This window comes from Podarcis bocagei (assembly GCF_964188305.1).
Source record: "Podarcis bocagei genome assembly, chromosome: 11".
In the NCBI taxonomy this organism is placed as follows: Eukaryota; Metazoa; Chordata; class Lepidosauria; order Squamata; family Lacertidae; genus Podarcis; species Podarcis bocagei.
The window spans coordinates 49,815,349-49,831,101 of NC_138136.1; the positions used below are offsets into that span (position 1 = coordinate 49,815,349).

The window sequence follows — 15,753 nt, forward strand, 5'->3', positions numbered from 1 at the left end:
ATTCCAGCCCGGTCTGCCCTAAATTGTGATGGAATATTGGCAATTTGCTTTTACCCTACTTAAAATTATCTATCGGCTTGTCTACTTTACAAAGTTTTAAATGCATCTCCTGATATTTTTGTCCTATTTTTAACTGCAGTTTTAAAGCTGTTATTAATTATATTTTGTACACCACATTGGGACATATACGTGGGAGGGCAAATAATAATAACAACAGAGATAATAATAATATAGCTGTTACAGCTTTATTGTCAACTGCAAAAGAGACATAATGTATATGTATTAAAATTCCACAGAAATTATATTCCAAAGCATTATTTATTTATTTTTTACAAAAAACAACAACAACACACACATCAAGTTCATTAACTCAGCAAGATGTCAGCACAAATATTTGTAGAAATGAAAACAAGAAGCCTGGGCAGCCCATTGTGGAAGGCAACGGATGAAATTGTTTGCAAAGAAGCGAGACGCATGAACCAGGTTGCTTGCAAATACGACCCTTAAACACTTTGAACAAGAAATTTTGCTGTAAACAATCTTTCTGACATAAACACATATAGCTGGCAAATACACCAGCATCAAAACATTATACAAAGGGGAGAGGGATTCACCATTGCAAAAAACAACAACACACATTATAAATAAAGTCTTCTACCATATGTTTGAAATGACACTTCGTACTTCCACAGTTATTTGTTTTCCTGAACACTTAACTCAGCCAGAATCTGGCAACATGTACTAGATGAAAGCAATCTTAGAAAATCAAAATTTGTTGAAATGACACTTCACTCACAGAAAAAGATTTGCCAGCTTTTCATTGAGGTCAACTATTTTAGCTGTTTACACTTTTATGGAAGGCAGTCTGACGGGGGTGAGGGGGGTCCTGGCTTTGAAATATAGCGTCTTAATGATATTACTGAAGAATGTGCATTTGTTTTGGCAGGAGGATGCTAGAAATGTATTGTATCTGTGCCATAGTTGTCATGTGCCTTTTAACCAGGGCTCAAGTACATTTTGTTAACCTGCCAGGTGGAACGTGAAATAAAAATGTTGGCGACTTAATCCTGTCGTTTGTTTAATGTCAGATCTCCAGACTGGGAAATTGAAGATCTGCAGCCCATTCAGACTTAAAAACCTTTTGGGTTCATTTTCATGCTGCTAGCTAGGATTTTTCTGAATGCACAAATCAACTTCTCCCACTGTAATGAATGGGAAACTCTGAGTATGACGGGAATCCCTGATGGCACACCTGATATCACCTCCATCTCTGGATTGGGTTAAAGCTCTCTTTGCTAGCTCTCCCCCATTTGAAAAGCAGCTGTAACATTTCATCTTCCTGACACATTTTGAATAATATGGTTGGTTTTCTTAGCGTAAAAGAAAAAGTAGTCATATTTTCCCTCTGAAATGTAACTCTTCATTTGCTCCTTTCTTTCTACAGCTTCCTCCGTTTAAGCCTAACACTGTAAGGGAAATTGTCACATTTGTTATAAATGGGAAATTGCATTCTGTTAACTGCTAGCTAAAGCTGTACAACTCATCTTAAGAATACTGTAACTTCTATTGAAAGGATGCTGTTAAACAGCCTCCTGGTGTGCTTTCAAACATTCACCTGAAACATTTGGTTCTAGCTGATAACCCAAAATTAACCCATTATAGTCGCAACAAAAATAAGTAATCATACAATGTCCTACCTGTAGGACTAATATTGGTACATTGGCACTGCAGATCTACTCGATTTAGAGTTGCAAATTGATAGCATTGCAGTGTAATACATTTTTTTAAAAATGAACATAATGTATTACATAGCTGAACTATACGTTTCTATGATTCTATGTAACAGCTTACATTCATTTCGCTGTAACAAACACACAAGCAAAATACTCCTTTCCCTAGTTTAGTTTAGGCTGGGATTCCAATTCCTAGGAAATGGGAATTGCAAAGAGCTGATAAACTGATTTGCACTGTCCAGAGTTTAGAGCGGAGCGGTGGTGGAATGCTGCCCGTTGGTATGCATGAAATCCCATAAATTTTCAATACAGTATAACAGCTGAGTGAATGAATTCGAGACCTATGGAAATCAGAACGTTGAACTCTGGGTTGGGGCACTCCTCCCAGATTCCTTCCTTTTCCAGTGCCCTTCACAGTTCAACATCTCCGGTAAACAGTAAATTCCAGTTCTCTCTTCTCCAGTTCCTTCCATTTGCAAGCAAACTTTCACAAACGTTTTCTGAAGAAATCATATCACAGGAGCCTTTTTTCTCCACAGGAAACTGGCTGCAGAAATGCACAGGAAACGTTTCATCTCCTCTGTCTTACGGAAGTCTCTTTTCACGACTCCACACACGTAAAGGTTGGGTCTTCTGAAATTTTCTTTCATTTCTCTCCCTCCATTTCCTTTCCTTTCCCTCAAAGCGCTCTCACGTTTCGGGGCAGAAAAGCTTTGAAATCAGGTTGAGGATCTTCTGGCGGAGGTTCCATTTGTCCCCCATCCTCCGTAGCTGCAATGCACATTCCCGTACCGCCTCCGAGTCTGTAAAAAATACGAGCACGTTGTTAGTCTCCGGCGCGGACTTCGGCTAATCATTTACTCATTTAATAAAATTTATCTAGAGCTCGACTGTAAAGAAACAACACCTTCAAAGCTGTTCATCAAAGTCTTCTAGCATTATAAGCCTGATGCCGTTTTAAATTATATGTCATAGCCCATAAAACAAGAGATTTTGACCCAAACCAGGGATGCCTCTGCAGTTTGTATACTCCTGCACATGCTGGATCCTCCATTCACTTCACTGCAAGGCAATGGGAAGTGAACATTCAGTTGCTCCCATCAATGAAAGTAGCGAGAAGAACTGAGGATGCTTCCGACTCAGAATACCTACAAGTGTTTGTTTGGCCACGGTGTGCTTAAGAATGCAGAGCTGGTAAATAGGACCGTACTTCAGGCGTTTTTGCTGGCTACAGAGAATTGCAAATCTGAATATCAAAACAACAGCCCAGCCCCTTCTCCTATTTTTAACAGAGATTCCCCCCCCTTTTTTTAAACAACACAGTGGGATAGAAGCTGGAGGCAGGACAGAGCGCCATCACCCTTTGACTTCGTGGATATTCAAATTATTCAGGGAATCAGAGCACCTGTAAACATCAGACCTATGGCAGCGCATCTGCATTGTAAGCAGACGCTCCCTGATTAATCTCTGGCCTCTCCAGTTAAAAGGATTTTGGGTGATGAGGAAGACCTATCTCTGCCTGAGATCCTTGACAGTAGATAGTGGGTCAAATGGGCAAACCCCCAGCTATAGGGCAGATCCCTACGGTCATGCAAAGCTTCTGGTGGGATCAGCTTCCCTTGGCAGTCCTTCCCCAACTGCTTTCATAAGCTCTGACCGTTGGTTGTGGATGCTGGGGCTGGTGGGAGTTGTAGTTCAAGGCGCTGGGAGGGCATCAGAAGTCTGCTTTGTGGTTGTGGAAGTGAATGGCAATGCCTGGACAGGCAGAGTCAAGGCAGTCCTTCAGGGGACTATTGGATCGGGGCAAGTGATTGTTGCAGATACAGGGGGGGGGGGAGGAGCCACACAGATCATGGACTTCTATCACTGACCTGCCTAAGGAATTCTGACTGTTTTTGACATTTGTACCAGGCAACTTTTTTGAATTATGGTGCTGGAGGAGACTCTTGAGAGTCCTATGGACTGCAAGAAAATCAACGCGATCCATTCTGAAGGAAATCAGCCCTGAGTGCTCACTGGAAGGACAGATCGTGAAGCTGAGGCTCCAATACTTTGGCCACCTCATGAGAAGAGAAGACTCCCTGGAAAAGACCCTGATGTTGGGAAAGATGGAGGGCACCAGGAGAAGGGGACGACAAAGGATGAGATGGTTGGATAGGGTTCTAGAAGCTACCAGCATGAGTTTGACCAAAATGCGGGAGGCACTGAAAGACCGGAGTGCCTGGTGTGCTCTGGTCCATGGGGTCACAAAGAGTTGGACATGACTAAACAACTAAACAACAACAACCGGGCAACTTGACAACTTAAGCGTTGATTTTCATGGCAGGTCATGAACCATAAACACAAAGGGGGTCACGACCTTGACCTAAGTGGGGTTGCAGCTTTGCCGTCAGGGCCATGGAAAATGGGAGAGATGGGAGAGAAGAGGCGCATTTAGGGTGGGTCTTTGAGTTGAGACCCAGGACTGAAAAGACCACTGCCCAAAAAGATTGTGCAGCGGACACGCCCGGGCTCCGAAATCAAGGGTAGGTGGCGTCGGGTGGGGTGGACTACATGGGCTCGGGGGGCCCTTCGGACTCTGCGATCCACTACAGAGGCGCCTCCAGACCATCGATCGCCGCTCACCTCAAGAAGACGGCAAAACTGATCCGGTGCCTCGACGGGCTGCCGGCGGGAAGCCTGTGCCCGAGGCGGCGGCGCGCAGACGAGGCGCCGAGCCGTCGTCTGGGGCCCGTCCGGCGACCTACCTGGGGGCGCGGGGTTGCGCGGCGCGCCTTTGCGCAGCGTTTTGCTCGGCATCATCTCCGGCGCAGCGAGATCCAGCGGGAGGCTTTTGTGCGACGGGCCTTCGGAGCAGCGCCGGGAGTCGACGGGGCGGACGATGCTCTCGGCTCGCTCTCTCCCGCGTTCTGCCAGCTTCTAGTCCTGGCGCGCCCAGTCAAAGAGAAGGTGCCGGGGGTTTCCCCGGTGACGTGATCGCGAAGCCCCGCCCCCTTCGACGAGGCTTTCCTCGGGGAGCCAATCAGAGGCCGGGATGCCCGGGCATGCGGGGGCAAGTTGGAGGAGGGGGAGGGGGCAGCGGAGGCGGGAGTGGGCTGGGCGTGTTGGAGCCCGTCTTGGGGACCAGAGGGGGCGGCACCACCGAAGGGCTGGCGGATCGGGGTGGGGTGATCGGGGCGGGCAGTCGGCGGCCAACGGAATTCCTCCTGCCGGCTGCAAAAAGCTGTGTGTTTTTTTTACTCGGGTGCGGAAGTGTAAATGTGCGGTTTATTTTAGTAAAATAAACGAGGTCGGTTTCGTTTCATCACTAGGGAAAGGAAACTACACGCTGGCAATTATGAACGATGCTGCTCTCCCCATTTTCTCACGCATTTTTGCGCAAATGTTTAATTCTGACCATTTAGTGTTGGCAACTTTTAAACACACACAAACATTTTTTTTCCTTTATAGAAGGAACTCCGAATGGCTGAATCTGCGCATTCAGTAGGGAGTAGTCAGTCAGTTTTATTGCACATAGCCAAAGGCTGCCGCAATGTACACAGAATCATTCAACAATTAAAAGAAAATATACTGGATTGATCCAAAAAACTTAAAACATTTATATAGGGAGTAACTCGCGCACACAGCTTGAGACAGCCGATCTCTGGTACTAGGGCGGATGTAATCGAAGCTTAAATTCCATTCCTTTCTCCTCCTTGATTATCGTGTCTGCAAATATTTGGCAAAAGGAAATCCACTGCTCTTTTACTTTTCTTTTTGAGGTGTGTGTGTGTGGCAGTTTCCATGTGCTCACTTATCCTTAAATCCATCATGTTCCCTTCAAAAGGCTCGTCTCTCCTGCTCTTCATGTGCATGTAGTGTTCAAAGACAACAGCCACACCGGAAACAGAAGAGACCCATCTTGCTAAGGGTCTGGTCTCATAGTTATAACGCAAGCGGTTAGAAAATCTTTAATAAAGATACATTAAAAAAAGAAGACAGACAATCGCACAGCAGCAAAATCTGGGTGAAAGGGCATGTTTGTGTGTTGTGGGAACTGAATCCAGCCTCTTTGCTCTCTCCTACCCATCACCTAGGAGACTGGTCCTTTCTCGCACTTTTGGAGTGCTATGAACAGGCAGTGCTATGAATAGGCAGTATCCTGGAAGCAGAGACTGCTGGATCAGGCCAGTAGCTCATCCAGTTTGGGATCCTGTTCTCACGGTGGCCAACAAGCTGCCTATGGGAAACCCTCAAGCATGGCTCAAGCTCAATCACACTCTCCCCTCCTGTGGTTCCAGAAACTGGTATACAGAAACTCTGGATGCAAACGGGATCTGTTCTGGAGCCCCGTTTGCATCCTGAAGCAAACGCAATCCGTGACTGCACGTGACGTCATTTTGAGCATCTGCACATGCGTGAGCGATGAAACCTGGAAGTAATGTATTCCGTTACTTCCGGGTCTCCGTGGAGCGCAACCCGAAAACGCTCAACCCGAAGCTACTTTAACCCGAGGTATGACTGTACAGTGATACCTTGGTTTACTTAATCTGTTCTGGAATTCCGTTCTTAAACCAAAGCGTTCTTAAACCAAGGTGAGCTTTCCCATAGCAGCGGGGGACTCAATTTACAAATGGAACACAAACAGGAAGCGAAACATGTTCTTATTCCAAGGCAAAGTTCAGAAACCAAAACACCTACTTCTGGGTTTGCAGTGCTCTTAATCCAAGTTGTTCATGAACTAAGCTGTTCCTAAACCAAGGTACCACTGTATTACTGTCTCCAGCTGCAAAGGCAGAGACAGTCTTGTCCTCTATGAATTTCTCTAATCTTTTAAAGCCATCTGAGTTGGGGACCATCACCGTCTTGTGTTCCATAAGTGGATAAGTACTTTCTTTTATCTGTCTTGAATCATCCAGCATTTAGCTTCATGAGATGCCCATGAGTTTTAATGATACGAGAGGGAGAAAAGCTTTTCTTTAGCCATTTTCTGCACTTTTCTTTTAAATATAGTTTTTATTGTATGGTTTCATTCTGTAAACCACTTTGATATTTTAAAAATGACATGGTAGTATATAAATGTGGTTTTTATATATATAAAAATAAAATATTACCTTTAACAATACATTCCACCAGTTTCCCCAAGACAGACCTTAATCTAACTAGCCTGTAATTTCCAGGATCCTTTTTAAAAAGATGGTGTTACATGAGCTGCTTCCCAGTCCTCAGGTATGGAGACTGATCTGAAGGACAAATTCCATGTTTTTAATAGCAGATCATCAGTCTCACAGCTGAATTCATTGAGAACCCAGGTGCCCTTCAGACCAGGAGATTAAGCCTAGAACTTCATCTCTCATCACCAGTGAGTCCCTCAGACTCTCTTCCTGTAAACATTGCTGTGGGGTCTGCCCTAAATCTTCTGTTGTGAAGTCAGAGGCCAATAATTCATTCAACTGCTCTGCAATCTCATTCTCCTCCTTTAGCACACCTTTCACGCCCTTGGCACCCAAAGTTCCAAACGTTGTTGTTGTTGAAGAAGAAGAAGAGTTTGGATTTGATATCCCGCTTTATCACTACTCCTCTAAGGAGTCTCAAAGCGGCTAACAATCTCCTTTCCCTTCCTCCCCCACAACAAACACTCTGTGAGGTGAGTGGGTCTGAGAGACTTCAGAGAAGTGTGACTAGCCCAAGGTCACCCAGCAGCTGCATGTGGAGGAGCGGGGAAGCGAACCCGGTTCACCAGATTACGAGTCCATTGCTCCTAACCACTACACCACACTGGCTCTCCCACATGTTCTTAGCAATGTGCATAGTTCCTCACTCTATATATGAATATATAGTGATATGTATATGAATGCAGGTCTGTGTATATGTGCATCCTGACTCTGCTCAAAGGTACATTTCAGATACAGAGATGGAAGAGGGAGGAGTTATATAGGTTCACCCGGGCTCAGCCAGTGAAAAACACTAGGAATATTTTTCAACGTATGTTGAATGCTATTTCTACACCCAGATTTCTCAATTGTTTCTGCTAGAAACACTTCTCTACAAGAGGGGTCGGGGGTGCTTTTAAAAGAACTGGGAAGCTCATTGCTAGAGAAACCAAAGAGTGAGACATGTATGAAGGAAGACAAAAGAGAGAGAGAGAGAGAGAGAGAGAGAGAGAGAGAGGCTTCAAAATGAACTGGAAAGTCCCTTCTCCATTGCCTGGAGAAGGGACTTTCAGGGCCATTTTGAAGCTGCTGTTTGGCTCTTCTCTTGGGCTTGTGTGATGGTAAAGAAGCTGAATTAACTCTCTGCTTCTGTCTTCATTGCAGAAGATGTAGTGCGGGTTCCTGTGTCTGAGCTGACTTTCTCCAGAAGGGAATCTGAGGAAGAGAGACAAATAGTGATGACAAGAGCCATTCTAAACCTTATTTTTAATAAGCACAATTCAAAGTGTTGGTGCTGACCTTTAAAGCCCTAAACAGCCTCGGTCCAGTATATCTGAAGGAGCGTCTCCACCCCCATCGTTCTGCCCAGACACTGAGGTCCGGTGCCAAGGGCCTTCTGGTGGTTCCCTCCCTGTGAGAAGCCAAGTTACAGGGAACCAGGCAGAGGGCCTTCTCGGTAGTGGAACTCCCTCCCACCAGATGTCAAAGAGAAAAACAACTACCAGACTTTTAGAAGACATCTGAAGGCAGCCTTGTTTAGGGAAGCTTTTAATGTTTAATAGGTTATTGTATTTTAATATTCTGTTGGAATATTTAATATTCTGTTGGAAACCCAGCCAGATGGGCAGGGTATAAATAAATTGTTGTTGTTGTTGTTGTTGTTGACAAAATGAACACAAACAAATGACTGATTCCACCTAAACATTAGATTCCACCTAAACATTAGGAAGAACTTCCTGACAGTAAGAGCTGTTCGACAGTGGAATTTGCTGCCAAGGAGTGTGGTGGAGTCTCCTATTTTGGAGGTCTTTAAGCAGAGGCTTGACAACCATATGTCAGGAGTGCTCTGATGGTGTTTCCTGCTTGGCAGGGGGTTGGACTCGATGGCCCTTGTGGTCTCTTCCAACTCTATGATTCTATGATCCTATGATTCTATGACTGTCCTGATGGGATCCACCCATTAAAGAACTCAAATGTGAAATTGCTGATTTGCTAACAAAGATATGTAACTTGCTCCATACTGGAGGACCAATGCATTTCCAAGAGCCACCTGGTTGATTCCTGTGAGAACTGGATGTTGGACTAGACGATTCAGCAGATTCTTCTTACGTTCTTATGACTGAAAAGTGGCCAGTGGAGCAACATTTTTTAAAACGGGAATCAAGAAATTATGAGCCAGTTAGTTTAACAAATATTCCAGGAAAGCTAGGGTAAAGCTTTGTTAAATACAGTGGTACCTCGGGTTACATACGCTTCAGGTTACAGACTCTGCTAACCCAGAAATAGTGCTTCAGGTTAAGAACTTTGCTTCAGGATGAGAACAGAAATTGTGCTCCAGCGGCGCGGCAGCAGCAGGAGGCCCATTAACTAAAGTGGTGCTCCAGGTTAAGAATAGTTTCAAGTTAAGAATGGACCTCCGGAACGAATTAAGTACTTAACCCGAGGTACCACTGTATAGGATCACCAAGCATCTAGAAGAACAAGCCTCGCTGAAGAAGAACCAGCATGGCTTCTGCGAGGATAAGCCCTGTCTAAACATTTTAGAGTTCTTTGGAACTGTCAGTAAGCATAAGGATGTGGGTAAATGCTGTGTATGTAGACTTCCCAAAAAAAGTTTAAAACCACACAGCATCTAGCACAGCTACAACAGACAGGAAATACAGTGGTACCTCGGGTTACAAATGCTTCAAGTTACATTTTTTTGGGGTTACAAACGATTGTAACCCGGAAGTAAGTTTTCCGAGCTCTCGGAGGCCTCACCGCTGCCTGGAGCCAAGCCCGGACATCCGCGGGGCCTACGGAGGCTCCGCAATCGGCCTCCAGCCGTGGGAGCTCTCTGAGGCCCCTGCAAATGCCGGGAGCCAAGCCGATTGTGATTGTGGAAGAGGACCCTGAGTCCCCATCCAAACATCAGCGCAGGTAAGAAGAAAATCACATTTTCATTTTGTGCTGTTTTATTGATTTCATTTTATGGATCAATGGCCCCGTTAGATAGTAAAATTCATGTAAAATTGCTGTTTTAGGGGTCACTTCTCATCGTCTGGTTCCTGTTTTGGTGTGTTTCATTTGTTAATTGAGCTGCTAATCAGAGGCTTCCTGTTGAGTCGGCCAGCTCTTGAGTCCCGGGCACCCACGCAACACAGAAGTTAGATTTGGAGGTTTTGTTTTTGCTATTTTTTTGCGTTTTGGTTTGTGTGGCTTTTTCGGTTTTTTGACTGTGGCTTGTTCTTCATTTTATGGGACTGACTTGTGACTTTGCTTTTGTGACTGTGGCTTGTGACTTCATTTTTGTGGCTTCTTTTTGTGACTGTGTGGAACCCTGTTCAGACGGCAGAAACTGACTATCCAAACTGACTATCTAAACTGACTATCATAAGTGCACATAAGAAAAAAAATAATGTTGTTTTTTTCATCTAAAAAAAAAGAAAGAAAGAAATTAACATTATTTTTTTTCTTATGTGCACTTATGATAGTCAGTTTAGATAGTCAATTTGGATAACTAAACTGACTATTATAAGTGCACATAAGAAAAAAATTAATGTTAATTTTTTATTTTTTATTTTTTTCATCTAAAATACTGTCTTATTTTTTTATAGTACAGTACATTGATTATTGCCTTCATTTGGAAATGAAATGAATAAGAAAGAATGGAAGTTATTTTTATACACAGTAACGGCAGCAAGAATACTAATGGCCCAAAAATGGAAACAAGAAGAATTACCTACGATTGAAGAATGGAGAATGAAATTAATGGAATTAATTTGATAAATTAACAGGAAGGATCCGGAATCGACGAGAGGAGAGATTCACTGAAGACTGAAACATATATTTTTTTAAAAAAGATTATTGCCTTCATTTTATGGATCCCTGGTCTCATTAGACAGTAAAATTCGTGTTAAATTGCTGTTTTAGGGGGTGTTTTTCATCATCTGGAACGGATCAATCCACTTTCCATTACTTTCAATGGGAAAGTCCGCTTCAGGTTAAGAACGCTTCATATTAAGAATGGACTTCCGGAACCATTTAAGTACTTAACCTGAGGTACCACTGTATAGATATAATTAAGTGGTCTGCCAAGACCTCAGCAATTTTCAAATCCGGAGCCACTGCCTGCCTCCACTTTTGTAATGGCTTTAAAAGAGATTCAGACCATTCTAGATATGATAAGGTTATCATTGGTTACTAGCAATGATGGCTATATTATACCTCTGTTATCAAATGCCTTGGTATGCCTCAGCATATCAGTTGTTGGGAATCAAGAGCAGAGAGAGGCTTGTTGCACAGAGGTCCCTTCCCACAGATACCTGGTTGGCCACTGTGAGAACAGGATTCTAACCTATACATTGGCCTGATTCAGCTGGGCTGTATTTAGGTTCCTATGTTCATTTCAGTGGTTCTAAAAGTGTATAAAACTGGAGCAGCTGGAAAGCGGCAAAAGAGGGAGATCCCCGGCTGCGTCCTGCCTTTATGGGACAGGCCACACACCCCGGAACAACCCGATTGGCTGGCCAAGGGGTGATGCAGCTGGGAATCTCCCAGTCACGCAGGGCTGGCCTCCCACCCCCTGCACACATGGAGGGGCCGTGAAGCCCACAACCCCACCTCCTCCTTAAGGCAGAAGTGGCCTTCTCAAATACTATAATTTCCTGTGCATGAAAATCCACCTCTTACTATCAAAGCTGTGAGGTATGCATGACCCCAGGTTGCCCTACGTCCAGAATTTCCCGGACGTATCTGGAATACTGCATGGCAACTATGCAGTCTTGCATGTTGGCAGTGTTGCTTTGCCTGTTGTCTTTGTCCATGGACAAACCTAGAAAGCATCCTAAAAAGCAGAGACATCGCCTTGCCAACAAAGGTCTGTATAATTAAAGATATGGTTTTCCCAGTAGTGATGTATGGAAGTGAGAGCTGGACCATAAAGAAGGCTGAACACCGAAGAATTGATGCTTTTGAATTATGGTGCTGGAGGAGACTCTTGAGAGTCCCACGGACTGCAAGAAGATCAAACCTATCCATTCTTAAGGATGGGCCCTGAGTGCTCACTGGAAGGACAGATCCTGAAGCTGAGGCTCCAATACTTTGGCCACCTCATGAGAAGAGAAGACTCCCTGGAAAAGACCCTGATGTTGGGAAAGATGGAGGGCACAAGGAGAAGGGGACAACAGAGGACGAGATGGTTGGACAGTGTTCTCGAAGCTACCAGCATGAGTTTGACCAAACTGCGGGAGGCAGTGGAAGACAGGAGTGCCTGGCGTGCTCTGGTCCATGGGGTCACAAAGAGTCGGACACGACTAAACGACTAAACAACAACAATGTTGTTTTGGGTGATTTCCCTTAAAAATAGCTCAAAAACCTCCATTTTTCTTTGCAAACTTGCCAAAAAAAGCTCAGCAACAGTTTGGATTTTCACTGTTTGAAATATGGGCCACCCTACCATCACTGCCTGCTTTTCGATGAGCTGTGAAGTAAATGTAGCTTCTCAGCCTTTTCTGAAATACTGGTTTTCTTGAGGATTTGGTCACTACCACTGCTTCCCCCCACTTTTATTTGTTTCCAAAAAAACCGAATAAGTACAAAGCTAAAAAGTAAAAGTAGAAAGGTTTTATCTTGTTATATAGTTAAGTAACGGAGCGTGGCGAGGTTGTCAAATATCTTAATCTGTGTCTTTATCTTAGAGGCTTGCATCATAAGTACTGATTGTTTTGATTCAACACCTGAAGGCAATTAGGGAACAACGACTGAGCAATCAAAGAGAGGGGGCGGGTCTTCCATCCACTTCTCTTCATCATCCAACCAGAAGCTACTAGGACAGGCATTCGTTTTTCTCCCAGGGTCTAAGGATATGTCTCACTGACATGTCAAGTCAGGAGCGATGTTGTTTTGCATGTTCAATAAACATTGAACATTCTTTTAAAATAACTTTAATGGCTTCTTCTCTTCTTCCTCTTCCTCTTTTTGCTATATTATTCCTGTCTGTGGTTGCTCACCTGTTTGTGAGCTGGTCCTTACATATTTATTTGTGTGGGAAGGCAGGCATGGTGCCGGTAAATAAATAAACACTATGCTGAATTAATTGAAATTTCTGCAGAAATTGTGTAAAGGGAGTCTGAATTACACGGCAAGGAAAATCAAAACCCCTTGATCTGTATAAGTTATGGAAATTGCATAAGGGTCTTTTAAACTTCCAAATAATTTAATCTGCATTTTACATAATGCATGCTGGTTTTGCTATTCAAGAAAACAGGTGTCCATGCAGAGTATAGAGGACACATCTGGCCACTAGAAATCCTGCTCCCCTCCTCCTCCTCTGGCTTCTATGATTTCACAAGGCATGTGCACTTTTAGACGTCATACCCATAAGAGCTAGAAACGTAGGTTCTTTTAAAAGGAGGTGGTGGATTGCTGAAATCCTGAGACTGCATAGACACAGTTATCTAGCAGTACATCTCATGAAGCGAGTGGCAAAGGTGAATTTAGGGGAGTACAACCTGATGCCTAGCTTCTGGGACACCGCGATAGGCACCGCCCCTATGAAGTCAAACAGAAGGCAAAAGGTGCAGGGGCACCAGATTTTGATGCCGCACAGGGTGCCACTGAAATTTGAGACCTCAAGGAATGCCACTGACAGTGGGACCTACTTTTGAGTAGACGTACATAGGCTTGAATACGTTAAACCTGCATCCAGGGTCACGCATCCCACGCATTTCTTCTGCTCTCTCAAAATTGTGGCATAAGTAGAACACTCCCCATAGGCTGTCTTCCGAAGATGCTTATAAATGTTTGTTTCCCTGACCCCCCCCTCTCCCGCCCCCAACTGCACCCTGAAGCAGGGGCATAGCATAGAGGGGGCCTGCTGGGCAATGACCCCTGGCACATTTTGTTGGTTTTTTTAAAAAAAATATTTATTAGAGTTTCCAATTTTTTACAAACAAAAAGAAAAAAGCAAACATAAAAAACATTAAAAACACATAAATTTCACAACTTATTTTCTCATAACATATTTCCCTGACCTCCTCATACCTCCCCTTCTTGTATATCCAGTTCAAATTATTTATACAGCAAATCCTTATCTCAAAGCATTACAGCTTAAAAGAAAGAAAACACCTTATTTTCTCTCCAACAGCTTAGATTATTATAACTTTAAGTTCTTGCTTATTGAAAGAAAACCCTTTTATCATATTCCTTTTACCATTACAGCTAGAAACCACTTAATTTCAATCCAACATCATTCAACATTCCTCAATTTTACAGTATTTTTGTAGATAGTCCTTAAATTTTTTCCAGTCTTCTTCTGCCGACTCTTCTCCCTGGTCATGGATTCTGCCAGTCATTTCTGCCAGTCCCATACAGTCAATCAGCTTCATCTGCCATTCTTCCAGACCCCTGGCACATTTTGCTGGGGGGGGGGGGGTGGCACTGCTCGTGCTGCTGTGCCAGCCCTGTGCTGCTCTGTGAGGCTGAGAGCTGATCTGAATGATTCTTTGGGCAAATCATAGAGATCAGATCCTAGCACTGCAAGTGGCTCAGGGCTGGCAGGGTGGTGTGAGGAGGATACGACAGCCATGTGCCAAGGCTGGGATCAGAGCCATCTTTCCTACTGGGCTTACTGGCGCATTGTGCCAGGGCGCTGGCCTCTCAGGGGCGCCGTAACGAGTGGGGGAGCTGCGCGGCTTTGCCGGCGGCCTCCCCTTTCTTTCCCCCCCTTTCCCCCCAATTTTTATTGATACAGCAAGAAAAAAGAAAAAAACACAATTACCAGATTACACACAGGAATAACCATAGACACATAATTTTCTTAACAAACAATAAAACATATATTGGTCTTAACACTAAAGACCCAACCTCCCATCTATTCCATATTTCGATTTCATATTACGTATTGCCAATACACACTTTTATCATAATTAAACTTTTTCTTAATATATCTAATTTCTTATATCTACCTTGCAACTATTGCCGAAGTTCCTCGAATGCTGCAACAGAATTTAAACTACTATATTTATTTTTCAAATATTCTTTGAAAACCTCCCATTTTGAAACAAATTCCTGTTTTGATTTATTCTTTATTTTTTGTGATAGACTGTCTAGTTTGGCATATTCTGTCAGCTTTTGGATCCAATCTTGTACAGAGGGGATTTCATTACTCTTCCATTTTGCCGCGATCAGAACTCTTGCTGCCGCCATCGCATATAAAAAGATACCCTTCCTCTTTTGCGGAATATCCAAATCTGTTATTCCCAGGAGGTATGCCGATGGCCTCCCCTTTCCCTGCATGCGCGCCAGCTGTGCCCCGTCAACCATATGGCTGGCAGGCATGCAGCTTGCCCCCCAAGCCTCCGCGGGAGGAGAGAGACCCCCGCAGAGGCTTAGGATGGAAGCTGAGCCCCCCAACTATATGGCCTGCAGACGGGCAGCTTGCCCCCCAAGGCACTGCAGGAGGACAGCAATACCCACAGAGGCTTGGCGAAAAGTTGACAACTCTGGGAAAGGGGGGGGGTGCCTGAGGGATCTTTGCACCACGGCGCCGGATATGCTTAAGACGGCCCTGGCTGGGATCGAAGGGTGCATGGCTGCTACGTCCTTCTAACACTGCCCTGCCAGCAGTGGCGTAGCGTGGGTTGTCAGCACCCGGGGCAAGGCAAGTAATTTGTGCCCCCCAACCCATGGATTTGCGCCCCCTAACCCTAACCCCCAGATGTTACGCCCAGTGCGGCCGGCCCCCCCTGCACCCCCCCATGCTACACCACTGCCTGCCAGCCTTGCAAAGTGGCTCAGGGCTGGCGGTGTCGACAGCAGAGCCTGGACCGGCGCACCAGACTCTGTTCGCCCTCTGAACTTCACTCTCTGAACCTCACCCTCTGGCGCAAACCGTCACGCACACCGGG

At 44.6% G+C, this 15,753-nt stretch overlaps 1 protein-coding gene across 2 annotated transcripts in view; it reads right to left on the bottom strand.

Moving 5' to 3' along the window:
• Positions 1-220: 220 nt before the first annotated feature.
• Positions 221-15,753, bottom strand: part of PMAIP1 (phorbol-12-myristate-13-acetate-induced protein 1) — a 35,635-nt gene continuing 20,102 nt past the window's right edge. Inside the window, exons 1-2 of one of the 2 annotated variants that reach the window (XM_081213293.1) lie at positions 4,481-4,727; positions 221-2,536 (exon numbers count right to left, since the gene is read on the bottom strand). In XM_081213293.1, coding sequence (XP_081069419.1) covers positions 2,424-2,536; positions 4,481-4,535 — 168 coding nt within the window. In that variant the 5' untranslated portion in view covers positions 4,536-4,727 and the 3' untranslated portion in view covers positions 221-2,423. Of the gene's footprint in view, positions 2,537-4,480; positions 4,728-15,753 lie in introns of those variants that run through there. The other variant, XM_081213294.1, reaches the window with a different exon arrangement.